Genomic DNA, 25334 nt, shown 5'->3' with positions numbered 1-25334 from the left:
GCGGTGGAGAGAATAGATCAATGAGAACCTTGGAAGACCAGAATAATAATTGGGGCAGAAATAGACCAACGGGAGCATAGGAAGCTAGGAGCGGTAGGAGCAAAACGGATATGTGCATCCATGGATGGTCCCGCGGTCGAACTGCATATTTACGTCATCATCTTCACCTCCCCACGATTTCCAGAACTCATTCTTTCCCACCCCATGCTGCTAACTTGTAGGCTACAACATGTCTGAGAAGATCAAAGATGCAGTGCTTGCCGAAGCCAAAAATACTCAAGCAGTTGCTCATGATGTAATTACGTCGGGCGCATACTTGTATCCATTCAAGGTAAGTAGCTATGCCATTCGAAAAGAGTTCTTTCCGACCGTTTCTGACTGCAATTGAATGGACCTTAGGGAATCATCTACTTTGCGACCCACAAAGACCTCTGGCGCCCTTTTATATCTCGCGCCGGCCGAACTATCACGCTCGGAGTAGGCGTCACGTCCGTCATGTTCTTCTTCACGTACGTGCCACAGATGGCCATCATGGCCTTCACTAGTGGCCCATTGGCTGCTATTTCCGCAGCGATTCTGGTCCTTGGCGAAAGTTCCACCATAACAAACGTCCTTTCACGCTCCTTCCTCGTCGAAGATGCCCTGGTCGATACCTTTGATGGCACCTTGGTCGCGCGTGACCAGGAGCCACTCGTAGCACAAGGACGCCAGATGAAACCCCGATCGGGAGGGAAAGATGCGATGGCTAGGCTGGGTAAGATATTTACCCGCCCTCTGGCGCGGCTGAACCCACGGGTGCTGCTGCGATCGTTGCTGTACCTACCCCTGAACCTTATTCCTGTGGTCGGGACGGTGTTGTATATTTTTATGCAGGGAAAAAGAGCAGGACCGGTACTTCATGCCAGATACTTCCAGCTCAAGGGCTGGGACTCTACTATGCGAGAGGAGTGGGTGAAGAAAAACCAGGGGGCGTACACTGGGTACGTAAACTCCATCTTGTTCCCTTTTCTCCTCGGGCGCCATCTGGTCACATACTGATTTGTCCCCTCAGACTTGGAATTGCAGCCTTTGTTTTGGAAATGATACCATTTGCCTCGATCGTATTTTCATTTACGAACACTGTTGGCGCGGCTCTCTGGGCTGCGGATTTGGAGAAGGCAACCAAGTAGCCGATTGACCATCTGCAGCAAACTCAACTAATCGTGAAATATGTCAAGCCCAGAGATTGGATTCAGCTGTGGCGCTCTTTGTTTAGGCTGTGTAAAAGATGCACTCAAGTTATTGTTTGATTTTTACATACATAGTTACATGTATAATTATTCTGATGAATTTTGTCGATCATTGGTCCCGGAAGGATGCATCCACGGGTGTCCCAAAGCTTGGCACAGCTTTATCTAGAGAGCATTGTCACATGTATGCAAGAGATCCTCCACTTTTCCATTGAGACCAAGAGTATACCAATTTGCCTCCACCCATGCAGAACCATCCGATCATATATCCTCACCACAATTTAGAGCGAAATCCTCCCGAACCTGATCCATGTCTAGATGTTCCAGCCAGCTACTGTACCAGTCCAGAAATTCGACGATGGAGTCGAATCTTGGCTTCTGCCCGTAGACTGTCTCGGTGTTATCCACAATATCGGCATCAGAAATGACCACCCGCCACGCCCAGTCCTTGTGGCTGTGATCAGAGTCTTCCACCCACCGTCGACAGTAGAGTAGAGTAAGAAGTTCAAAGAGTCCAAAAGGTTAGGATCGGGAAGAGACTTAAATCATTACGATAACTTAGGCAACAGGGCTTGGAATGTATCAGAAGGAGCAAAACTAGTGGGGGTTTCCCTGTTGGAGCCTAGAATGCGCGCTTGGTGAAGGAAAGTTCGACCGAACAGTTTCCAAGAAAATAAATCTCTATTCACAGGACTTTCTCAAATTCCACAAAACAAAGATCATCTGGCAACACCAGGTTCTCGAACTTCTCGCGAGGAAAGGGGCTTGTTTCACCCGTCGGTTTGTATCCCCGACGCAGATACCACGAGATAAGTTGCTGGCGATTTGAAAGGGCGTTTAATCCCAGTGTCGTGACACCCCAAGTCCGCTGACAATAGTCTTCAGCATATGCCAAGACCTGTCGCCCAATGCCGCCGCGCTGTTGGTTGGTATCAATGGCGAGCATGAAAAGACGAGCGTGGGTTGTGTCGCGCTTGGATGTCCCGATCGAGCCGACGAGCGTATTTTGAGCGTTGGTTGCCATTAACATGACGCTGTCCGGCTTGGTGATCATGGCCACAATCTCTTGGACATCGAGGCGGAAGCTCGACGAGAGACCTAGATCGTCTGTCCAGCCTTTTCTGCTGTCCTCGGCGCGGAATGCTGATTCCACTAACTGCTGGAGTTGAGCCGCATCCTTTTCGGTCGCGACGCGAAAATTAAGCTCGTTCATTTTAGCTGGAGAAATCTTCAGGATTTTGATATTTGGTGACCTCTAGATCTTTTAATTGTACTAGGAAGATTTTGATGCTTAAATACATCTGCGAATGGGGTATTTGGTTAACCTGAAATCAAACCATGTAGTAGGGCGCGAGATTGGCGGGAAATCCCGCACAGGGCGTAATCTCTGCGAGTTCTTGTGCCTCTCTTCCAAATCCCGATAACGAATTTAAGACATTTCACGATGGAAAAAATGGCGAAATGGTGGAAATCCAATCATAAAAACGACAACCGAAAAAAGGCCAACTACTGTTAGCAGCGCATAGGCTGGATTGCCGAAAGCCGGCTAAGTAGGCCTTCCGTGTTCTATATAACATAAGATATAGGGGAGCCCACAATGGCATATGTGTCGGTATAGATAGGTACATTGAAGATTGATCCCGACATTTCTGCAGAGCCTAAGGATTTAGAAATAGCCTATATCTCTATAACAGTAGTAGCCTTAGGTAGCCTTAGCTTGATCTGGTATCAATATTCGCGGTTACAATCAAGCCTACCGCGAACCATACTTCTCAAGCTTATATAAATTATCTAGATCTATCCAATTTTTGAATTGGACGAGATTGAACCATTCTTAGATAATTTTCATGTCCTCGAACTTTACGTGTTTGGAGGTATATTTAAGAATGCAGTCAGTAATATATTCACAAATTTTTAGACCTATTTCTCGCCGGCTGTAATAACACTTTTATACAGAGCACGCTGTCATAGTGGTCTATAGGTTTCCCCGAGCTTAATACCCTATAGTTTACCCTCTAGCTCGATGCTATATATCACGATAGTAATGTAGATGACGTCATTTATAGAGATCGGAGATGCAAACGCTTGGACCACCTCCCTTATTTTGGAAGGTCACAATCTCCCTCAAGACAGTGCCCATATCACAACCTCCTATTATGACGACGGCAGCGATATTCGGCTGCACTGGAGCAGTTGGCTCTCAGATCCTGGCCACGCTCCTCGCGACAGACACATTTTCAACAGTGAAGACTATCTCCAGGAGACTCCCAAATGCGCAGTCTGCTAAGCTCGAAGCACTCGAGGAAAGCGACACCTCAAAATGGGGAGGCATGATCTCATCTCTGTCGCCGAAGCCATCGGTAGTTTTTAATGCTGTCGGTACTACAACAGCGACAGCGGGCAGTATCAAGAATCAGTGGAAGATTGATCATGATTTATGTGTCGAGAATGCTCGAGCAGCTAAGGAGGCAGGCGTGAAAACATACATTTATATTTCTAGTGGAGGCACTAGAAGCTTTCTCTGGGGCTGGGTTCCATACTCGAAGATGAAGGTTGGCGTCGAGGATGCTATCAAGGAGCTTAATTTTGACAATGCTATCATTCTGAGACCGGGGATGATTATTGGAAGGGAGGAATCCAAGTCTTTCCTTTTAGAAAAGTTTGTCGAAGGCCTTCAGAAGCTTGGACAGGGTGTCCAGGACAAAGTTGGTATGGCTGTGCTGATCAATACTGGAGTTTCCGAAGTTTCAAAGCTAACTTGCGCGAGCAGGGCAAAATCAAACTACTATTGGCAGAGCGGCTGTAGCGGCTGCTCGTGTGGCTGAAGAGGGCAAAGCCCCATCGAACTATTGGGTTCTGGAACAGGCTGATATTGTCAGGCTTGGGAGAGACGAGTGGAAAGAGTAAGGTGCGTCAAAGTGCCAGGGTTTGGGAGGTAGTGCTTCTTTCTAGTTAGGGATTATCTTTGTGTAACAACGATGTAACAAGGAAAATAACAAATCGTAAATGGCAAAAATCATCAATTTATGTACATCACGCACTAGCCAAGAAAGGAGTTTCCCCATGGTATCAATAATCATCAACAAGTAAAAATAAACATGATATAAAATAGGACGTCTCAGGGCACAAGAAGGTAGGTCGAAAGAGAAAGACCGAAGTCTAAAAGGAAAGAGCCAATGATTCTAGAATGGAGACATCGAGGCTAATGCCCAAAGGGCGAAGCCAAGAAAGCCCAAGGAGAGCCGGGGGTTCCTATGATGAGAAGCCGAGTCAGCATCCAGAGGACAGCGTATATTTCCCATCTTGAAGAAAGCTCTTCGGTCATACTCGAAGAACCAATCCTGCTAAGAATTCTGGAGGGTGGACGTCAGGCGTGAATTTGCACGTATGCGTACTAAGACCAATTACAGCAATCAATCCTTCTTGAAATCATCCACATAACCGAGGAATTCCCTCCGATCATCACAAATGCGGGCATATTCCAAGAGAAGTCTGTATGTGTAGATTTCCATGTCCTCCCGTCGGAGAACCTTCTCACCCCAAGCTTTCCCAGCAAGGGCAATTTTACGGGCTGCTTTGTCACGGCCGCCGAGGAAATAAGCCATAATTCCATAGAAATCGATGTACGTGGTATCCATGGGGACAAAGTGTATCCAAGGGATCAGTCGCGAGTCGTGCCACTCATTGTAGATAGTAGCCTTGATAGGGAGGGAAGTGGACAACATAAATCCGCGGTATCGGCCACTGAACGAGTTCCCGTCGAGATCGGGCAGATACTTGAAGTTATACATCTGCTTCATTGGCATGCCAGGTGCGACCTCGAAATATGGATCAAGGTACGGGCAGGTCGGGTCCGATTCATTATATGGAGTGCAAACTAGATGGTTGAAGCCCGTGTCGGTATGCTCTAAAAGAAGCTGGGGAATAAAACCGTCGCCCTTCAACTTGTAGTCGGCATAGTTTGGAAGTCTGAAGTTGATACCGTGGCTTTGATTCTTCTCGGCCTGAGACACTGATGTCGCGTTCATCATCGACATGAATCGGTGTCTCTGGAAGCCCGTCCAGTTGGGTTCTCGAGCCCGGCCTCCGGTAGCAGCACCCCGCCAAACAGCTTTATTTGATTTTGATGCCCAGGGACCACCATGTTCCTTCTCTCCACCGGAATAATGCTCGTCCTGTGCCCAGTACATCGCGGGGGGAAGAAGGATCTCATTGTTCATGGGTAGCTTGGACCCACCGAACAGTGGCATGAGCTTGTGCGAGGTCGAAACAGATATTGGCTCGAGGAAGGTGCCATGCAAAACTTGCATCTCTGGGCGCACGCATGGGTCCTTGGTCAACGTATAGTTTGATACATAACCGTGGTATGACATCCTCTCGAAATTATCATATTCCCAAGGAGGCGTACTGAAATCCACCTTGGGCAAGGTGATGTTGCGTGCAGGGCTTCCAGGCGGACAGCCAACCCGAGCCATCTCCCAGTATCCTCCCTCACCGGGAACTGCAAAACCAGGATCATAGGGTTCCAGGTCATCGTAATCCGAATCGACCAAAGACATATATTCGGGGATTACATGGCTCGGGCTTGTCATAATGCGATTTGCTTGCTCCTTCTGCACGTATTTGTTGATCTCCTCCCAGGGGACGACGAGTCGGGTCTCATCCATGACATTGATCGGCATATCAAGGTCGGGAAGTCCGTTCTCCAATTTGGCCACCAGATCATACCACGAGTCCATCCAATTTCTGGGCTCGTCGGTTTTCAATATCGCAGTATTGTTGCGAACAGTGATACGGGTCGGGATGCTTTTGGCTTGTCGACGCAATTCCTTCGGCTCGAGAGCCCAGTATGGAGTCAGGTCATGGTAGATCTGATCGAAAAATTCTTCAATGATCAATGAGTCTTTTGCCTTTGCGAACTTGTACCATTCTCCAAATCCTGGAGGAGGATGTCTTCCGCGGCGCGCTCGATATTGGTCTGCAGCGGTTTCGAGGTCGTGCGCCTGGGTTCCTAAGAGTTCGCGGAGATCAGTCTCTGCGGTATCGATCAGAGCATCGATAGGGTGACTGCTATTATAGCCATTTCCAGCATAGAAGGTTGAAGACACTTGGGCCTCATGTCTGGGCATAATCCAGATAAGGGCAAGGATAAAGAAGACTGCGAGCACCGCGACTCGGCCTGCGCGCGAATTGAATGTCGTCATCATGTGCGGCATCCTGAATGCGGGCATTTTCTCAACAGGCTTTGCAGCTTGAGTTTGTATGAATTTCGTCCGTGATAATCGCAAGCTGGGAGCTCGGTGCGAGCATACCGCCCCCTGGGACTAATTTCCCGGTGGTGGGGTAGTAGGCTTGTGATGGCTAGGGCTCAAGGTATAACGAGGAAGCGGCGCACGGGTATATGAAGTTCACCCATTCATATTCAAATATTCAAAACTGCCATTGATTAGGACAAGTAGGAGAAGGACAAGGAGAAAACAAGCGCAAGACGAAGATTGAAAAGCTCATTCAACCTCCGTGACGGGAAACTTTGGAACATGGATATTTACTTCGCTAACTGGAATAGGAAATGCTCGTCCAAGAAAGCGTGGCTCTGTGGGTCAAGTGAGGGTCCATGTTACTTTAAGATAGAGATCGTCCACTCCAGCCATCCTCAATGGAGACCACGTTATCTGTAATTCTTATTTTATCCTTCTTTTTATATTGGATCTTATTCGATCATATTTCGATATGCTTTACAAAAGTCACATTGACAATATAAAGCACAGAATATTCTAAGGTGATGAGGAATATCCTGGACTCAGGTACCTCAATTACTCTCCTGGCGATTGGAACTAATTTGATTTGCCAAGAAGCGGTTGGAACTACGGTTACATGACTTCATAGCGTCATGTCGTACTTTAAAAAGATAAACCCGTGGACTCACTTCCCGGTTTTCTAATCTCCAGTTTTTTTTTTTTTTTTTTTTTTCTCTTTGGACGTGCTGTCATTGATTTCCCCCTTTCTTGATCTCCACAATCCCCGGTTGTAAAACTCAATACACAAAAAGGTTGGACCTAACGGTCAGTGAGGACCTTTCTGCCTCAGGTGGCATATTTCGGGCCTGAGGCATTCAATATCTTATCGGTTTCCAAAACAATCAATCTACCTAGGTAGTGAACATTGAAGTTATTGCATGACTCGATCAAGTGTTGCGATCTTATCACTTCTCTCAGAGCCGGCATTGCTGCCAACAGCCAATGCAGTTTGTCTACCATCCGAGTCTTGGATCCATTTCAAGGGCCCAGGAGGCAGGGACTTCGATGAATTTGGGTTCAAAAGCTGCTGGATATTATCATCGAGATCGGGCAGCATACCGGATGTAAATTCAAATTTACCTCCGAACTTGATTGGAATGCTGGCATCGTCCATATACTTCCTGAGGGTAGGAAGGACCTCCGGACCCATGAGCACCTCGATCTTTTCTGCAGTATGAGGGTCAATATAGCCCTTGATGTACCTCCAGATTGTGCTGTAATACGAGGGCGCATTGCATAGCTGTTATGATCATCATTAGTGGGTGTCCACGGGTGAATTGTCATCAAGCCTGATAAATTAGCAACCTACAAAGGCACGTTGGATAGTCTCTGGGTAACATGTCGATAAAAGTCCACTGATTTCTTGGCCAAAGAATCTCAAGCCCCATGCTTGCTTTAAGGTCAAATTGGATGCATCCACAAGATAGATCGCATTGGTCACCGGGGCTGAAGGGTTTGGCCTGTCTGTCATCATCGAGCAAAGCGGAAGGATGAACCGAACGATACTGTCATGGTATACAGAGGCCAGTTGCAACATGTCGGGAGTTGGTGTTTCGAATTTTTCGGATTGGGAATATATCCAGCGACTGCTTTTGCGCGTCGTTTCCCAGCGTGCAACGGCATCTTTGTCAAGACAATCCAAGTCGAACATGATAATGGGTGACCCGTTTTTGTCCCTACGTCCAGTCCAATGGGGGTACTAGAGGATATATCAGCATATATTAATACTCTCAACATCAACTAATACTCATACTCACAATTCGACGAGCCTCCTCGAAATCGGCAATGTCGATTAAATCGTAAAGCCTGAGGATATGCTTCTCTTCACGGAATTTGCATGCCTCCTGGAACTGCTTCAGAGCATCATTGGGGTCAAATCGACGAGCGACTAGAAATCGCCTAGTGGGGTTAGCACTAATAGGAACAAACTGAATTTTGTGTACATAACGTACAGAAGGGTGGGAGGGTCTGATAGCCCGTCGCACAGATCTCGGCTTTCTAGACTCTCGGGCCGATCCAACAACCCCTTTTCCTGAGTAGATTGAGTGAAAGCTTTAAACGAAGCCTCATGCTCGGACGGAATGCCGAGGTTTGGTTGACTAGCGGCCATGAGGAAATTATTAGAGAATTATAAGGATTTGAACAGCTTGCACGAGTCCTGGAGTGGTGTTACTTTCAACGATCTCGGGAGTGTAATAAATACCATGCTCATCTGTTACGCGACCACGATAATCTGCAAGGTGACGCATGGGCATACCCCGCGGAGGATACTCAGCCCGCCTGGCTCGCTAATATGGCCACCATTGTCGGCTTACAGGGGAACTTTAGTTTTCCAAATTGATGTTAAATTGGGATCGGGCTATAAATCGCCCTCCAAGTTATGAATTGGCCCAAAATTTCCATAGTTCAGCTGCATGAGCTGACGAGGGATGTGATACGTCTAATAGACGATCTATCTGTCACAAGTTTAGGAGATCAATTTCTATGTCAGTGAAGGGATAGGTCATCAATATATGCAGGCAGTGGACATTATATGCATCTTATGTGAGCACTAAGGCTCGAAGCGCTAGGCACGGTCCATATCGGCCTCAAGTACGGACCACGGAGGTCCATCTGAAAGGTTTTGTTTGGCCCAGACTTTTATTTGCTTCTTCGAATAAACTACTAGCTTGTAATGGTGGCGCATAACTAGAAGCAATTGTTTAAGATAAAATGCCTTCTCACCAACCCAATTATCAATGGATTGTTCATATTCCGGGTAGAAAAAGTCTATCTATGCCCAGGAGAAAGAATATAATCAATTGCTTCTGTAGCAGATATTGGTTTAAATTGTATTCTATCTAGGAAGAACAGGGTATACTCTGAATCTGGCAAACGATGAGATATGGGATCATTTCAACAAACCTCCGTGCTAACAACTCATCTCACCCCTCATGTCCATCACATTAAGAGTTTAATTCCTCAGATAACTAGGCTCTTTGATTTTTGCTTCTTGGACACAAGAAGACTCCCTTGGGAAATTGAAGAAATTGTCTGTATTCATGAGTTTGCGATGAAAACACCCCGCACGGCCTTCCCCATTGACTGGAATTGTCTTGAGCCTCCCCTGCGAAAGTATCACCAACAGCCTCAGGAATGGAACCAAGTCCTGACAAATGAAATTAAGATTTATCCTAGATACCCGCACTCATATCACTTGCATCATCTTACAATAGCTCGCGGAACCCTATTTGGGACGGTCTCATGTGGCCTCAGGCTCCTGCATGACATCTTATTCGCGACATACGACAACTCTCACCTCATTCGCACAAATCCAAGAGAAATTGAGACAATGGAAGATTCTTTCGCTTTGGGTGGTGCCTTCAGCTGATTTATACAAGAAAGAAGCTATCCTCAACCAAATCTATATCAAACCTCAATGATTGAAGAGGCCGAGGCGGCAACATTCCAGGGCGACAAAGCAAAAGACCCAGAGGGGATTTATCCACCACTAGGGTGGATACTGACCTAGAATAGATCGTAAATCGCTAGTCTCGACTGTTGGGTAAATCATCCAATGTTTCCTGTGGGATGCCTCACGGCTGAAGTGGCCCTCATTCTCGCCCTGGTACACCCTCCGACAGCACTCCTACTCAGAATACGGACTGATGGGGCGACTACGTGCTAGGCGGGGAGTTTGTAAAACGAGGGAAATTCCGTACTATCGATGTAAGCGTGGCCTTCATATCATTACTATCCTTAGTCGACAAGTGTGCCTCTAGAGCTAGACTAAACGGCTCTGCAGCTGGGTCAACCATATCAAAATACATTGGGAAGACTTTAGGACACTATGGCTAGGAGTTTCTTAGAAATGATACTTGATCTTCTATTCAAAATTTCGCGCTAATTCATACCATTGAATAGAACTTAGGTAGTTTTTACTCTAGGGGATTGAGAAGAAAGAGTGACTTCGGAGGTTATAAACGTTTAAAGTGAAAGTAAGAGAAAGCCTTCACGGCGGGATACACCTACTGGATAACGAACATGCGATTAATTAGATAATTGCCTAGGTTGGGACTAACAATAGCAATGCAGATCACTGGCCAAGCATTTATCATGTGCTTGAAACGTGACTGATCTGAAAATGAAGTTTGGAAGGGCGCAAGCTAAGCGTCCTAGATCCATTTTGCAATCTCAATTTCTTCCCTTCCTATGATCACCTTCTCTGGGGGGGGCTGTGGATGTCGTAGGGACAGGAGATCAAAAGGGATGGTCAGTGGAGCCCCAGAGACACTAACTTGATCACTTGTGTCGCTATCCCGTATCTCCATATGCTGGGATATTTGGGCTTGCCCATTGTCGTAGTCCCATCCGTACTTATCTATGGTGATAAGTGGTCGGGTTCTGTTTGCCTTGATAGCGATGGCGACATTGGCGTTACCCCTATTGGGGTTAACCCGTAGATCGATGTCTCGCTGCAACCTTGTCCTAGTTTGCGAGATAGCTATTTCCACAACCACCGTAGGCCGATTTGTAGTACCAGGAGGGGGGTGTCTGGGAGACAATCAATGCAGTCCAGACCTGGATGATATCTTGGAACGACAAACATGCCAATAAAATAGCCACGACAACGTCACCATCAATTGAAACTGAGGCAGGGGAGAGAGAAGTGAAATAAGTGAGAGAAGTGAGTGATGGAAGGCGGAGGGTGCACCTCATGACAACCATTAGGGGTTGATTTCTTATGTGTAGGTTTGGATTTATGGGAATGGGCTGATTCCACACTCTTTGCGAGTTAGTCTATGTATATATCCTCTCGGAGAGAGCTCCCACTCGGCGTTTGGCTTCGAGTTCTTGCTTCAGCTGAATGAAGCGCCTGCATAGTCATATGCAACTAGTTAGACTGCAACAGGTTAATTGAACTTTGATTGATTGATCATATCTTGGATCGCAACACCGAGGTCCAAAAGCATTGCAAACCATAAATTCAACTGGATTTGTCCTCGTATTCAAATTTCTTAAATCAGTGCAGCGCTCAACGATTTATTCCCCATTCTTCGCGAGGTAGGCTTGACACAACAAGCCCCAACTCCAGCAATGTGGGCCCAATGCCCCGCGGGTCGGCTCGGAATAGCCCGTTCATACGCGACGCAAAAGCAAACACCAGTTCAGCTGGGAAATAAATGTGTCAATGAGTTAGTTCATGAAGGTTCACTCACTACGGAGTACCGGGTTCATGGAGTCAATGGTCGCTTACTTAGTTAGTTGGTCGGTCCTCGTATAGATTCTGCATGAAGCCGATTCGGGGCAGCATCCAGGAAAGTAGACACCTCAAACAGTCCTAGACAAACTACCATAGACCTACTTTTTACGTTATTGAGGTAGGAGGTAGGCATCCTATTGCTGGCAGAATATCGCACAACCGTCCGATCTTTCATCAATATCAGTATCCACTTCACAAGTCTTTAGCCCCGCAAATACGAGACACCCAGAGAAGCAAGGTGCCCAGCTAGATCTTGGCTGAAAATATACGAGATCGATCGTCCGCAAATATTGCTATGTTTGTGCCGTTGAACCTGTCGATCATTTATGCGGGGGTTAACTCTAACTCCAGAAATAGACCCAGGGCCATCCCTGAAGGAGATAACCACCTGCACGATTCCTATATGCCTTCTGGTATTTTCCCAGGTATGATATCTTAACAGAGTCCTTGTATTAGGAGTAGACCTATTCGGTGAGTGACATGGCCTAAATGTCATCTGAGAATAGTACCTTTTGCTTCACATCCTCGTAAATGGGTCTCATACGAGAATACGAGAATCTCTAGATGATCTGTTCCTTAATAGTTCTTATAACTATGTTCACTTTTGATCGACATACTACCTTGCCACCTCCAACATATCAACAGCGGGATAAGTACCAATCACCAGTGTCATCCATAAATTACGTAGTAATAGTCATCGTATTCAACCTTCGAGATTGAAATCATAGCCTTGTCGACGATGTTGATCTCCAGCGATGGTTTCTATTCTGGCCTCACTCGGCACGATACGAGCATTGGCATCTATGAAGTTGAATATTTCATTCTATTAATAGAAGGCTCAATGCGCCTTAGGAAGCTATATAAACAACCTCCTGTCCTCGCCTCTACATTAGAACATACTCTCTAACACAATCAAATCTCATCTCAACCTCAATACTTCAATACCAAACATTCAATCCATATCTACATTGTCAAGTCTCTATTAAACCCACCCAACCATTTAAACCCGACTTCCAACTTCTCAAAATATGAAGTTCACCGCCGCCACTATCGCTGCCATTGCGGCCATCCTCCCCATGACCAACGCCTGGATCTTCACCACCTGCAGCGGGCAGTGGGACGGGGAAGACAACAAGGGCTGCACCAAGTCATCCTGCAAGGGCGGTGACACCATTGACTGGGAGAACAACTTGTGGTCTGATTGTGTTCTTCGTGTCTACAGCGACAGCTCCTGTAGCAACCAGATTGGAATTGCATCTGATGACTGGAATGACCACTCTTTGAGCAAGGCCATGGGTAGCTTCCGTGTTTCGTCTTGTGATAGCTGAGCTATTTATTTTCACTGATGGTTCTGTTTGAGGATAAAGGCTGTGGTGGGATTGTGGGAAATGGGGATAATTGTTTGGCTTGATCTTTAGGGCTTGATGTCAAATAGGATGGGTTGGTCTTGACCTTCACGACTATTTCCTAGCTAGCAATTGAATCTCACCTTTTGAAATGATGAGTGATTCTAGAAATGTGTTACATCTAGCTGGTAGATGCCGATGACGGGTATCATAATTAGACAAGATATCTCGCCGGTGTATTTGAGTACAGCCTAGAATATAGTAGGTAGATGGCTGTCTGTCTTTGGAATGCGAAGTAAGATGGGGGCAACATCCAATCGTAATATGCTGCTACAACAGTTTATTAGGCCGAGGTGGCGTGTCACGGGTGAAGTATCCGACTAGCATCTACCCAGGGATTTACGCATTTTTGAGAAGCTCCTGCTTTTAGAAATACTCGTCGTTGGTTGTGAAGTTATAAGCTCGTCCTTGTGATACATTTTACCCTATACCTCATCATACTATAATATCATCATATTCTGCTTCATGATTCATATACTAACTTGTAGACCTCAACATTGGGTAGTCACCCGTGGACAAGGCTTCTATTCCCAATTTGGCCAATCACAACACGTCGATAAAGTGGGGCCAAACCACTTTATCAACTTTGATTGGCTGGTTTTGGTCAAACTTTCCCGTTCCGTGTCACAGCTTATCTAATCTATTGGCCCAGGCCGAGTCTAATCTTTGAACCTTGGGAGTTAACCTTCGAAGATTGGAAGCTTGCGTTTGTGTGCGCCGCTAAGCTTCTTTCTTTTTCTACTTCTTTTCTAAAGTCTGAAGGGTGCAACCTTCTTGATTATCCTCCGCTTTCTTGCCAGGAGGGATCAGATATTTTGTCTTTAGAATTGAAGGTCTCGGACCTGTTGCCGACGCAATGTCACGTCCAATCACATCACAACACGCTCAAAAGTATCATGTCAACTTTGGCACATCCAGGGAGCGAGAATTTTATAAGTAATTTACCACCTTCGTTCGTAAACACAACGTTGTACTTGTCCATCGGCCTTGCCATCCATAACACTCAACCGAGGGCCCGGTAGGCTAACCGTGCCCCTTGCTTCACCAGGTATTTACCGCCGTACCATCGCAAACCACACACGCTACAACACGTCGGGCCTACTACACTATCAAAAGAACATGTCGCTCGATCCTCAACAGACCCCATTCTTACGGCATTCGCTCAACTGGGCGCCTTACGACTGGATGCGCAACGTTCATTGATCTCGCTCTTCGGTCGGAAGGAGCAACACGTGCTCGCTGAAGCCACTCGAACCCTAAGTCTACGGAATGATGGCAACGAGGATGCGCAAGATGAGCTTTGGGTCGGGAGTTCTACTATGTCATATGACCGCAGCCTGTGTAAATCGGTTATGAATTCTACGCCAAATGTGTCAAACCCCAGGGACAACGTCTTTGTTGTACCCGACCTTGCCAAAGACAACGCATTCAAAGACCATCCAGATGTGACTACATTCCCGAACATTCGGTTCCTTGCCTCGAGCCCTATAATCAGTCCCAAAGGCGTGGTGATAGGGGCTTATACGATCTTGGACGACCAACCTCACGAGCCCCTGGAAGCTGGCTCATTCCAGTTCCTAGTTGATATTGCTGCTACAGTGATGGATTATCTCGGAACCAGTCACTCCAAAATCCAGCATTTCCGCAGTGAGCGCATGATGGTTGGACTTGGGAGTTTTGTGGAAGGAAAAGGTAGCCTGCGCAACTCATGGGTTGTCGACACGGACATTCCTCAAGCTCCATCTGGTGGGATTGACCACGCAGAGGGGCATATCAATCAACAACAGCAAGAGAAGCAAATTTCGCAGAACGTTACTCAGGTGGTGGCTCAGAATGGAACACCAAGGCACCTCCCTTTCCGTCCATACAATCTTCACATCCCTAGGAACAAGGCTCTGCAAGGGAATAGGGAGAGATACCAGTCACCTTCCAACTCAACCACCAGCAAGAGAGATGCCGAGGCTTTATCGAAACTCAAAGAAGCATCTCAAGCGACCATGGCAATTGGAAATGTTCAGTCAAAGCAGCAATCACCGAAGGATGATTATACTGCCAAAGTGAATGAAACATTTGGACGTGCAGCCAATCTCATCCGCGAGAGTATCGAAATTGAGGCAGTTGTCTTTTTCAACGCCAATTTCGGCTCCCAGGAATCTCTAGTGAATAATGCGGAGTCTGACACGGAAGGTAGTTGTTTTGAGAGCTGTTCTTCTGGTGATGAGGCCACTCCTCGAAGCTCCCCCCAACGATCACTCGAAGAGACTTTTGATCCAGAAAAAGCTGCAAGCTCAGGCAAAGCCACACTGAACCCGTGCGAAATACTCGGATTTTCCACTTCGAATGCCTCTAGCGTCAATTATCAGTTGATGGACGATAACAAAATCGCATTATCAGAGTCATTTCTTGGAGGTCTTTTGCACCGATATCCTCGAGGGAAGATTTTCAATTTTGGTGAAGATGGAACGATCTCATCTGATGATACGAGTGACGGCATAATCAAACGATTTTTGCGACGTCCTGGGGGCAAGAGGTACAAAAAGACACGAAATTCGCTTCTGCGCCAGGATGCCCAGAGTTTGCTTCAACTCGCCCCCGAGTCTCGAAGCATAATCTTCTCGCCTTTGTGGGATTCACACAAGGGTAGATGGTACTCGGGGGCCCTGGCATGGACAAAAGCACCCCACCGTGTCTTCACTTCGAATGATGAATTGGCATTCCTCTTGACGTTTGGAACTAGTATCATGGCAGAAGTGCACCGACTTGGCGCTCATTTTGCCGATAGAGCAAAATCAGACTTGCTATCAGGACTCAGTCATGAACTTCGATCCCCTCTGCATGGCATTTTCGGAACAGCAGAGCTCTTGAATGATACTGTTATGGATGCGCTACAACGAGGATTCATTCATACAATTTCTTCTTGTGCATACACACTACTAGGCTCGATCAATCAACTCCTCGAGCATGCTAGTATCAATGATGTCCGACCAAATTCTGTCGCCAAAAGCCCCGTTAGCGGTATTAATAAAGCTCCCGTCGACCGGAAAGTGGCCGCCGCCGCTCGCCTTTCGTCTCAGTCTGGAAAAAGTGATGTCGACACTTGTGTGGAGCTTGATGTTACCTTAGAAGACGCAGTTGAAACAGTCTTTGCTGGTTATTCCTTCTTCAGCAGTTCACGGTCCCCTCTTCGGGGTATCGCCGACGCTTCTCCCTTGGATAGCAAACATTGTGATGCATGGGGTGGAGTCAAGGTGGTTCTGGATATTGACCACAGCCCCAGTTGGAAGTTTTCAACACAGTCTGGAGCTTGGCATGTCATCCTCACGAATATCTTTGGGAACGCCTTGAAATTCACTCAAAATGGTTATATCTACATCTCTATGAAGGCCTCTCCGGCGAAATTTGGAAACGGTGGCGAGGTCACAAGCTCAGCAATCACAGTGACTGTAAAGGACACTGGATCTGGGATTGACCCGGATTTTCTGAAAAATGGACTGTTTACTGCTTTCTCACAAGAAGATAGCATGACAACCGGCAATGGCCTTGGGTTGAGCATCACCCGACGAATACTCTTATCGCTCGGCGGCGATATACAAGTCAACTCCGAGAAGAATGTCGGCACTGAAGTCGTGGCAACCGTGACCCTTAATCATGCGTCTGCTTTCGACAACCTCGACAAGTTGAATAGTCCCTCCCCAATCACGATGGCGCAGAAGCTTGAATGCACGAAGACCATCGGGATATTAGGTCTCGGGACTTCTGAAATTGACACATCTATATACAAATCATTACAGAAGCTGTGTCAAGATTGGTTCTCCATGGAAGTCCTTTTGGTTGGGTCTTCACAAACACAATTCGCACACTGTGACTTATACATATCCTCCCACGAATATATGGATATAGGAATTCAGGAGCTCAGGACTCTTGCGCCCAGTGCAGGTGCTCGATTGCCTTCCCCTGTCATTATAGTATGCCCGTCCCCGAGGACCGCGCACGCGATGTCAGTCAAGGCTCAAGATCATGGAGATGCACATGTGCTCGAGTTCATTAGCCAGCCATGCGGACCCCGCAAGTTGGCAAAAACGTTAGAAACGTGTATTAATCGCCAGCAGCTACTGCTTGATTCGCTCGAGACCGAAGAAAACATACCGGGTGGCTTAGCAAGCTTCCAAGTCAATCTTGGCACCAATGAGCCTAAAATGGACTCGTTCGTTGGTCTGCCATCAAATGGAGAGGTCAGCGACCAACCTACCATCAAAGTGGCAGTAGATACAGACACATGCAGTCACCCATCGATAGAGACACTCGAGTCGGTAAAACTCTCTCAGGGGGATGTTCAAGACCCTCCCCATCCTTCTGAAGAAGTCGCCACCACGAGTCACAATCCACCCATCAAAAAGGAAATTGACCCAGTATCAAATTTTCCAACAACCGTTCTTCTTGTGGATGACAATGATATCAATCTCAGACTTCTCATTGCTTTCATGAAGAAGTTGAACTGTGATTATATTATCGCTCAAAATGGAGAAGAAGCCCTCGAGGCTTTCAAGGCCAATTCCTCTGTTATTGGGATGATCTTTATGGGTAGGTTCTTGAAGAATTAACCCGACCGTGCTTTGACAATCTAATACTCCTGACAGATATTTCCATGCCAATCATGGATGGCCTGGAATCTACAAGGCGAATTCGCGATTTTGAAAAAACACTGGGAACGACATTCCGTGTCACGATTGCTGCCTTGACTGGTGTTGCGCAAGCCGACACTCAACGCGATGCTATTGGGTCTGGTATGGATTTATTCCTCACCAAACCCATACGGCTGAACAGCCTAGTGCCAGTAATCAAAGGCATAATGCCGCCGACCCATGCACTTTGGCAAGAGAAGTAATCAATAATTCAACCGCAAGGAACATGCCAGAAATTTGCGCTCTTGGATATAAGAACAGCATTTATTTACGACCAACCACCCTGCTGAAGCCTTCCAAACTGTTGATATCAACACACAGCCCTCAACAAGCCTTTTCTATATTTGTACATATAACGATATACGCAGTAAAGTACAATTCTCCCATTGATCATAACCAATTCTTCTTCTGTCATCAAAACGAACTCTTCCTGGTGGTCAGTTCTTACTAGATGGTGTGATAGTGCTAATCCAAAGGTTCTCCTGCGATCAGATATATTGGAGATGTTGACTCTTTTGTCCCAAAACGTTGACAAGAGGAAGAGTTACTCTGAGTCTGTATTCCAGATATGTAGGCCGAAGATTCTGCAGGAGATATGCTTTTTCGGGGCTTATTTGAACTTACATTGGTAACAATAAGAAATCTACGAACGATTCCTCGCTGCTTTTGGAATATAACTTAGAAATTGACTATAATGTCTGAACAATCTTTTATGATTTATTCAAGATTTTAGATTGAACATAAATAACCCAAGTGCTGTGAGTATGTCCACGCGTTGATTCTTGGTTTGTAAGGCAAAAACAGCGAAGAAAGTTCAATTCATACATAGTGTCATATGTAGCTCTATTAAGTCCAAACGCCACCTTCCCAAATACCAAGAAACAATAAAGATCCAAAGAAAGAGCCTATATATTAACCTCCCGAACAGACGCAATAGGCAACATCTCATCTTTCTCCTTTGAGGTCCACGTCGCATGCTGACCCCATGAACGGGAGAATCTCTCGAGGGCAGCTGTAAGTGCACCCATCCTCGGTTCTATGTGCTTCGTCCACTGTTGGACAACATAGAGCAAGAACACAAAAAACATGGTCAGAATAATCGCAAGTCGGAATGGACCCGGCGTTGGAATATAAGACTCCGGATCGGGTGTCCCATCTGCTCTTAAAGCCGGCTCAAAGCTAATTGACATGGGCAGATACAGAAGATAAACCAGGACAGATCGCATTAGCGGTCCGTGGACGAGATATAGTGGGAAGCTGATCGACCCCAGCCATAGCAGCAAAGGGTGGGAGAGCATCCGTCGCATGACGGGTGAAAGCATTACCCCAAAGCAGATCATCTGCGCCCCAAGACTGGCATAGTAGCGGCTGACGTTGGCATCTTTTGGGAAGATGATTTCGGCAAGCGATGCAAGCTGCGAAGACCATTCGGTTTGGTCAGCGTATTGATCGGGGTACGAGCAAATGTAAAGGCCTAGGGTGACGAGGCCGTAGGGTAGGAATTTGAAGATCAGGCGTGGCCGCAGCGACGTTAGGTTGTAGAACGATAGTTCCGCTAGTATCATGCCAGCGAAAATATTCGTACCCACAGTACCTGTAATAAATTATCAGCATTGTGTTTGGGGTTGCGATATTACCAAACGTACCATCCAGAGTTAGCCAGCTATAGGTGTATAGGACCATTTGCGCACAGAGGCGGAAAAGTGGCGTGGTATTTACCAAAGCCAGTAGGGTCATGAATACATATAGCGAGCCACGGAAAAGGGGCAGTAATGCCCATTGCGGTTGGTCGTAGGCATTTTCTCCGTACATCCAAGTTCCCGCTATTTGCCGTATCAAATCCACGATGGCAGTGCCCAGAGATGAGCTTGGTTGGGGACTTGTCGCTCTCAGCCAGTATGCATCTACCCTTCTACCCAATTGGAAGCCACCAAGCTGACATATAAGCCAGGCTAAAATTGTCATCAGCGCAGCGGGGAAGACAAGTCTCCACTTTCGCCGGAAGGCGCCTGACGAGAGGGAAGCAAGAGCATCGGCGGTAGCTCCTCGTCGGGCTAGCTGGAGTGGTTTTAGGGCATTCACGAACCCGAGTAGCACCAGGAAGATGGCTACCCAGGCCTGGCCCTGTATGACCAGTCTAAAGAATGGTCGCTGGAATAAAATAGAGTTTCCTGTTTCCGCGAAAGACGGCGGGATCAGATATGTCGCAAAGGAGAGACAGGTATGGCTCGCGACCACAAAAAGAGCGGCAATTCCTCGGAGACCCTATAGAAACGACCACGCCAGTAAGCGACAGTTTCACAGCATGCGGGGGATTGGAAATAATACTCACATCTGCCCAGCTACTGGGACGGATATAAGATGCAGATTGCTTGGTCGCCGGGTCGACAATGGCCATATTGGGCAGACGGGTTCATTGCTGGTGGTACTGGTCAATAGTATAATGCAGTAGCTGCAGCTCCCCTGGCACATATACATATATCCTGTTGGTAAATCATGCCTTATTCCGGGGAGATAGAGAATAAACTCTCGAAACGGAACCGAAAACGTCAATGTGAGATCGAATTAGAATAGTTGACAGTTGATATCCGCTATCCGCAGACGGAAGGGTTCGAGCGGGCTAACCACCCGTGTACATTCCACACGACCATGGGTAGATGAATTGGGTGTTGTAAAAAAAGAGGGCCAAATATTAATTTGAGATATTCAATTGGTCGAGAGTTCAGGGGTCATGGAGTAAAATTGGAAAAAAAAAAAAAAAAAAAAAAAAAAAATGGGCGCTTAAGTCTTTGTTCATAGTCATTCAGATGTTCCTTTTAAATCCCTTTTTTTTTCTCTACATATTATTTCCCCTCATTGGTGTTTTTAGCTAAAAGGATAAAGAATAATTGAAATTGAAATTGAAATATAAAATAGAATGAAAAAGGTGTAGAATGTGGTTGTATATATAACATGAGACTAATAATAGTCTAGAGTTCCTGAAGTCCTGATCGACACGTGAATTTTCGACCTATCGATTTTTATACAACGATCAGAACAATGCGGATGTTATATGTTCTAGATAATAATCAAATAGATATAGAGTATAAACTACATATCCAACGGCCCAAATCCACTTTATATTGTGAATACTATGTACTTTGTAGTTCAACATGCCCCTTTGTCTATATTACGTCACCTGACACTAAACCTGATCAGGACTTTGTTGATTTCGTTTCAACTGCGCCTTTTCTCTCTTTTCTTTTTCCACAGTCCTCTGGCAGGCTGTCTCCCCAAATTTGGTGTCTCACCTTTTGTCTTTCGTTTCACCAAATTCCACATCCGTTCTCTAACCATTTGGCAATCCCCTTTGTTGAAAATCTCCCTTTGTCCGGCCCGAAGATCCTATGATTATCGATTGATAGCTTTCCGTTAGCGATAACAAATGTCCAGCGGGAACGGGGTGCGACATCGTGGCCATGGTCACAGAAAACGTAAACCCTCGATATCCGCCTCCCTCGGCTGATTTCGACCTTCCCGGCCGGCGCAGAGTTCCCCACCCACCACGATTGGAGTCTTTAGTCGAGCCACGAGCGCGAACTGCAAATTCCGGTCCGAGGTCCTCACCTCACTCTCCCCGTTCGACACATCGCCAGAGATCACGTTCGCCTCTACCACAGCCTCATAACCCGCATGAATACCCCTGGCCACCCACTCCACCTCACCATGGTTCCTCGCAGGGTACGCGAGGCGAATGGAATACCCCTAGGCCTACCGGTCGCCCTCAGCTATACGCCACACCACCTGAAACCCAACCCTCGAATTGGGCGCCGCGAGATGAATACGAACGGCCAATGCATCGGAAACCTATGCCTGCGCGAGGGGGGCTCCGTATATCCATGTCAACATCTAGGTTGAATAATAGGCGCCCAAGGACGCAGGAATCTATGGACCGCCGCCCACAGGACTTGAGCCCTCAGGGAGTGCCTCTGTCGCGCTTCCCAACAAATGGGCCCGCCGACGAAAATAATTCCCGACCAAGCGTCAATTCCTCCGACACCTGGCGCTCAAGCATCGAACAAGCAAGCGGAACAGAGCGGAGCAGTGTCCTGACCAAGAGCAGCTCGATCACCGACCTTTCACCCGATACCCCCGACGCGCCTTATGGGATGGACAATGGGATGAGTGTGGAAGACGCGATTTCCATGTATCTTGATGGCTTCAGCGACGTGACTGAAGAACCTGGCTCGCCAAAATCCCACACAGGGAGTAAAGCGCCATCAGTAACGCCTCCACCATCACGCGATTCACATCTGGATGAACGAGAATTTCCGTCGCTGAGCGACGTTCCGCCGATACCCCCGATGCCAGAATTTACCATGCCGCAAGACACAAGGGCAGATCCATTGTTTTTGCCAAACTTGACTTATTCCGAACCCACACCCCTACCCCCTATACTCCCAGAATCCCCGCCAGAGTTCACACCATTGGAACCTACGCTGTCAGAACATTCTGAACTGGACCCTTCCGACTCTGGTATACCAGACTCTCCGCGCAATCTCACTCCTTCCCCATCGCCCCCATCGCCAGTAGCCGAAACGCCTGAAGTGCATCATGTACACCAACGACAGGCTTCGAAAAAAGTGTTTATTCCCGGATTAGTGCCGCCACAACTCCGCTCTGGAAACGGTCCTCGGGATGATTACGGATTTCGCAAAGCTACCCAGTATGTAAGCCTGGATGAATACGAGACCTGGAAAGGGTCCTACTCCAACCATGTGACGCAGCGGAGAGCCAAATGGTGTGAATTGCTCAAGGAACATGGGCTACCCACATCAAATGCCACAAAGTTCCCGCCACAGTCTTCGAAGGTCAAGCGATTTGTTCGCAAAGGAATTCCTCCAGAGTTTCGAGGTGCGGCTTGGTTCTATTATGCCGGCGGGTACGAGCTTTTGAACCGGAACCTTGGCCAATATGATGAACTTGTTGGGGAAGCTATGAGCTCACCAAGCAACGATGACAAGGAGCACATCGAGCGTGATCTCCATCGTACATTCCCCGACAATCTTCATTTCAAACCGGAGGTCACTGAGCAGGTACAAGATTCGGGGAGCAATCCGAATTCTTCTAATGTCACCACGGAGACGCAGATGATTCAGTCCCTACGTCGAGTTCTGTATGCTTATGCGCTGCATAACCCGAAAATTGGATATACCCAGTCTCTGAATTTCATCACGGGAATGCTCCTCCTTTTCCTCCCCGAGGAAAAAGCATTCTGGATGCTGCATATCATCGCTGCAGACTACTTGCCTGGAACCCATGAAATCAGTCTGGAGGGTGCCAACATTGACCTCTGGATTCTCATGGTCTTGCTCAGGGACTCCATGCCAGGCATATATTCCAAGATCGCTGCCATGGGAGGGACCCCGTCCGGACGGGGCAAAATGCCTCCCCTAACAGTGAACTCTCGGCTGCCGGACATAACACTGGGACTGACCAACTGGCTCATGTCAGTTTTCATCGGAAGTTTACCTCTGGAGACCACGCTCCGAGTTTGGGATGTTTTCTTTTATGAAGGCTCCAAGACTTTCTTCCGTGTGTCTTTGGCAATCTTCAAAGCATGCGAAAAGGACATCCTCGGCGTAACAGATCCCATGGAAGCATTCCAGATCGTCCAAACCATCCCTAAAAAGCTGTTGGACGCCAACGCCTTGATGGATGAATGTTTTGTACGTCGGCATCGCGTCGGACAAGGTCGTATCGAAGAACTCCGAGCTCAACGCCGGACGGCTATCCGCGAAGAGAAATTGCGACGATCAGTAGCCTTTGGCAAAGGTCAGCTTCATTCCAAGACGGATGAGTTCACTGGCCGCAGCCGCACACCGATTCCGGGCATCGAGCACCGGGTCGTGGGTTCCTGGCGTCACTTGAAACAACATGCATTTCGATAAGCGAATGATCACCCTGGCGTCCATGTCTGTAATCATATTTGTGAAGGGGATTTAGCGAGGGCAGCTCTTTGCCAGCATTATAGGCGTCTTGGCTTCGAAAGGCGAATGGGGGGGAATCGAGCATTTAAAGCATTTATCTTGTTGCATCTGTACATATAAACCACAAATACATCCAAGTTTTGTGCCAAGCAGGCAACCGACTTGGCATTCTCAACTTTCAAGCTATCCACCTGGGCAGTTTTGGTAGTCTCCCTATAGGGCTGTAATAATCGGACACAGCAAAAGCTCGGCAAACAATGATTCGCCGCTCGAGCCCTTTGTACTCCTTTGAAGGTTTCTTGGGCTTTACGGTCGGTCGTAAATTCCCTGCGTTTCTCCCTTGTCTTTCACCCGGAATTAATTATGCTCTGCATTGAACCCGCCGTACTGCCTCCACCATGTCAACCATTCCTCAATCTGCAATCTCGAAGCCTCGGTTGAACGTGCACTACTTGGCGCCCGGAATTCCCTTTGACACTTCCCGAAACCGTCGATGAGTTGTATCGAGATAAGAGAAACTTGATCTTCAGCCATGGTGTCACTATTGTGAAATTTTTACCTGAAGTAGCCGCCAAGATCAGTGCTCTTGTCAACTTACTCGAGGCCAAAATAATCCTCTATGTTAGGCAAAACACAATGGAGATCTTTACGATACCTATATACTTATGAGTTTTATTGATGGCAACACACTCCATACGGCGTGGGACACGTGCGATGTCGCTACTAAAACCTGTATCAATACAGGTTACAGGATATATCCAAGAGATGCGTGATTTAGCTAGTGATGGCTACATTGGCTCTCTTGGCCAAGGACCTGAATTCTGAAACCGTATCATGCTGAATATTCCATGCATTGTTTCCTGATGGAAAAGTCATTGATTTAGTGGGAATTGTCTCTTTTATATACGGAGGACTAAATATAACTTTAATCCTTGAGAGTTGATAGTGAAAGGGTTGTAGAAGAATTCGAGATGACCAAGAGTGGTATTATGTAAAGTGTAGGGGGAGAGGTTGCGGTTGATAAAATATGGTACCCAATTGTTGAAGATGGGAGTACCCTGAGATGTTATGGAGATGTTCCGAGGCCCCCGCTCTCCAATTTCCGAGGGTCCAATTCCTCGGTGGGTCCAAGTTACATTTTTTGGGTTTTCGTCAATCCATGGGTACCCCTTCTCTGATGCTCAATGAAATCAAAACTTCGTCAAGTTATATACTAAATAAGAGAATAAGAGCTCGGAATTGTTCACTCGAGGAACTAGAATCATTCAAAACTGTGCCCAAGTGCGTCGAATAAAAATCACAAGCTGAATTTCTTTTGAATTTTACTAGTGTTTTTAGTGAATTCTTTAGCGTCTTGGATCGGCGATCTCTAGGGCTGGTTGATCTTTAGGTTCATTGATCGAGATTTCCGCTCGGTTGTTTGGCTCATGTCGTCACCAGTGTCAAATCCGGTGTCCTTGCTTCCCCTTTCTCTTTTTTCTTTTTCTTTTCTTCTTTTGGCTCTTTCCC

General features: G+C 46.9%; 9 protein-coding genes across 9 annotated transcripts; 5 read left to right on the top strand and 4 right to left on the bottom strand.

Annotated features, from left to right (window-relative positions):
* Positions 1-229: 229 nt before the first annotated feature.
* Positions 230-1169, top strand: N7487_002231 (uncharacterized protein; the record flags this gene model as incomplete). The annotated part of the gene is made up of 3 exons (XM_056869978.1): positions 230-331; positions 400-980; positions 1052-1169. The coding sequence occupies 3 exons, from the start codon at positions 230-232 to the stop codon at positions 1167-1169; spliced, it is 801 nt and encodes a 266-aa protein (XP_056734762.1).
* Positions 1170-1914: 745 nt separating this feature from the next.
* Positions 1915-2442, bottom strand: N7487_002230 (GNAT family N-acetyltransferase; the record flags this gene model as incomplete). Its single annotated transcript, XM_056869977.1, has 1 exon — positions 1915-2442. One exon carries the CDS (start codon positions 2440-2442, stop codon positions 1915-1917), a length of 528 nt encoding a protein of 175 aa, XP_056734761.1.
* Positions 2443-3385: 943 nt separating this feature from the next.
* On the top strand, positions 3386-4136 carry N7487_002229 (uncharacterized protein; the record flags this gene model as incomplete). Its single annotated transcript, XM_056869976.1, has 2 exons — positions 3386-3938; positions 4000-4136. 2 exons carry the CDS (start codon positions 3386-3388, stop codon positions 4134-4136), a joined length of 690 nt encoding a protein of 229 aa, XP_056734760.1.
* Positions 4137-4642: 506 nt separating this feature from the next.
* Positions 4643-6445, bottom strand: N7487_002228 (uncharacterized protein; the record flags this gene model as incomplete). The annotated part of the gene is made up of 1 exon (XM_056869975.1): positions 4643-6445. The coding sequence occupies one exon, from the start codon at positions 6443-6445 to the stop codon at positions 4643-4645; it is 1803 nt and encodes a 600-aa protein (XP_056734759.1).
* A 952-nt stretch (positions 6446-7397) lies between these two features.
* Positions 7398-8636, bottom strand: N7487_002227 (SEC14 family lipid-binding protein; the record flags this gene model as incomplete). Its single annotated transcript, XM_056869974.1, has 4 exons — positions 7398-7766; positions 7836-8225; positions 8284-8425; positions 8479-8636. 4 exons carry the CDS (start codon positions 8634-8636, stop codon positions 7398-7400), a joined length of 1059 nt encoding a protein of 352 aa, XP_056734758.1.
* Positions 8637-12796: 4160 nt separating this feature from the next.
* Positions 12797-13096, top strand: N7487_002226 (uncharacterized protein; the record flags this gene model as incomplete). The annotated part of the gene is made up of 1 exon (XM_056869973.1): positions 12797-13096. The coding sequence occupies one exon, from the start codon at positions 12797-12799 to the stop codon at positions 13094-13096; it is 300 nt and encodes a 99-aa protein (XP_056734757.1).
* Positions 13097-14030: 934 nt separating this feature from the next.
* N7487_002225 (hybrid sensor histidine kinase/response regulator) lies at positions 14031-18073 on the top strand (the record flags this gene model as incomplete). Its single annotated transcript, XM_056869972.1, has 3 exons — positions 14031-14110; positions 14223-17755; positions 17812-18073. 3 exons carry the CDS (start codon positions 14031-14033, stop codon positions 18057-18059), a joined length of 3861 nt encoding a protein of 1286 aa, XP_056734756.1. The 3' UTR covers positions 18060-18073.
* Positions 18074-18761: 688 nt separating this feature from the next.
* On the bottom strand, positions 18762-20254 carry N7487_002224 (acyltransferase family protein; the record flags this gene model as incomplete). The annotated part of the gene is made up of 3 exons (XM_056869971.1): positions 18762-19450; positions 19503-20121; positions 20189-20254. The coding sequence occupies 3 exons, from the start codon at positions 20252-20254 to the stop codon at positions 18762-18764; spliced, it is 1374 nt and encodes a 457-aa protein (XP_056734755.1).
* Positions 20255-21314: 1060 nt separating this feature from the next.
* On the top strand, positions 21315-23786 carry N7487_002223 (putative GTPase activating protein (Gyp3); the record flags this gene model as incomplete). Its single annotated transcript, XM_056869970.1, has 1 exon — positions 21315-23786. One exon carries the CDS (start codon positions 21315-21317, stop codon positions 23784-23786), a length of 2472 nt encoding a protein of 823 aa, XP_056734754.1.
* Between the last annotated feature and the right edge of the window lie 1548 nt (positions 23787-25334).

The sequence above is a fragment of the Penicillium crustosum genome (assembly GCF_028827405.1).
Source record: "Penicillium crustosum strain IBT 35664 chromosome Unknown utg000001l_segment0_segment0, whole genome shotgun sequence".
NCBI lineage: Eukaryota > Fungi > Ascomycota > Eurotiomycetes > Eurotiales > Aspergillaceae > Penicillium > Penicillium crustosum.
The sequence above is the reverse complement of the archived record's forward strand: the minus strand, read 5'-3'. Positions and strand labels throughout refer to the sequence as shown.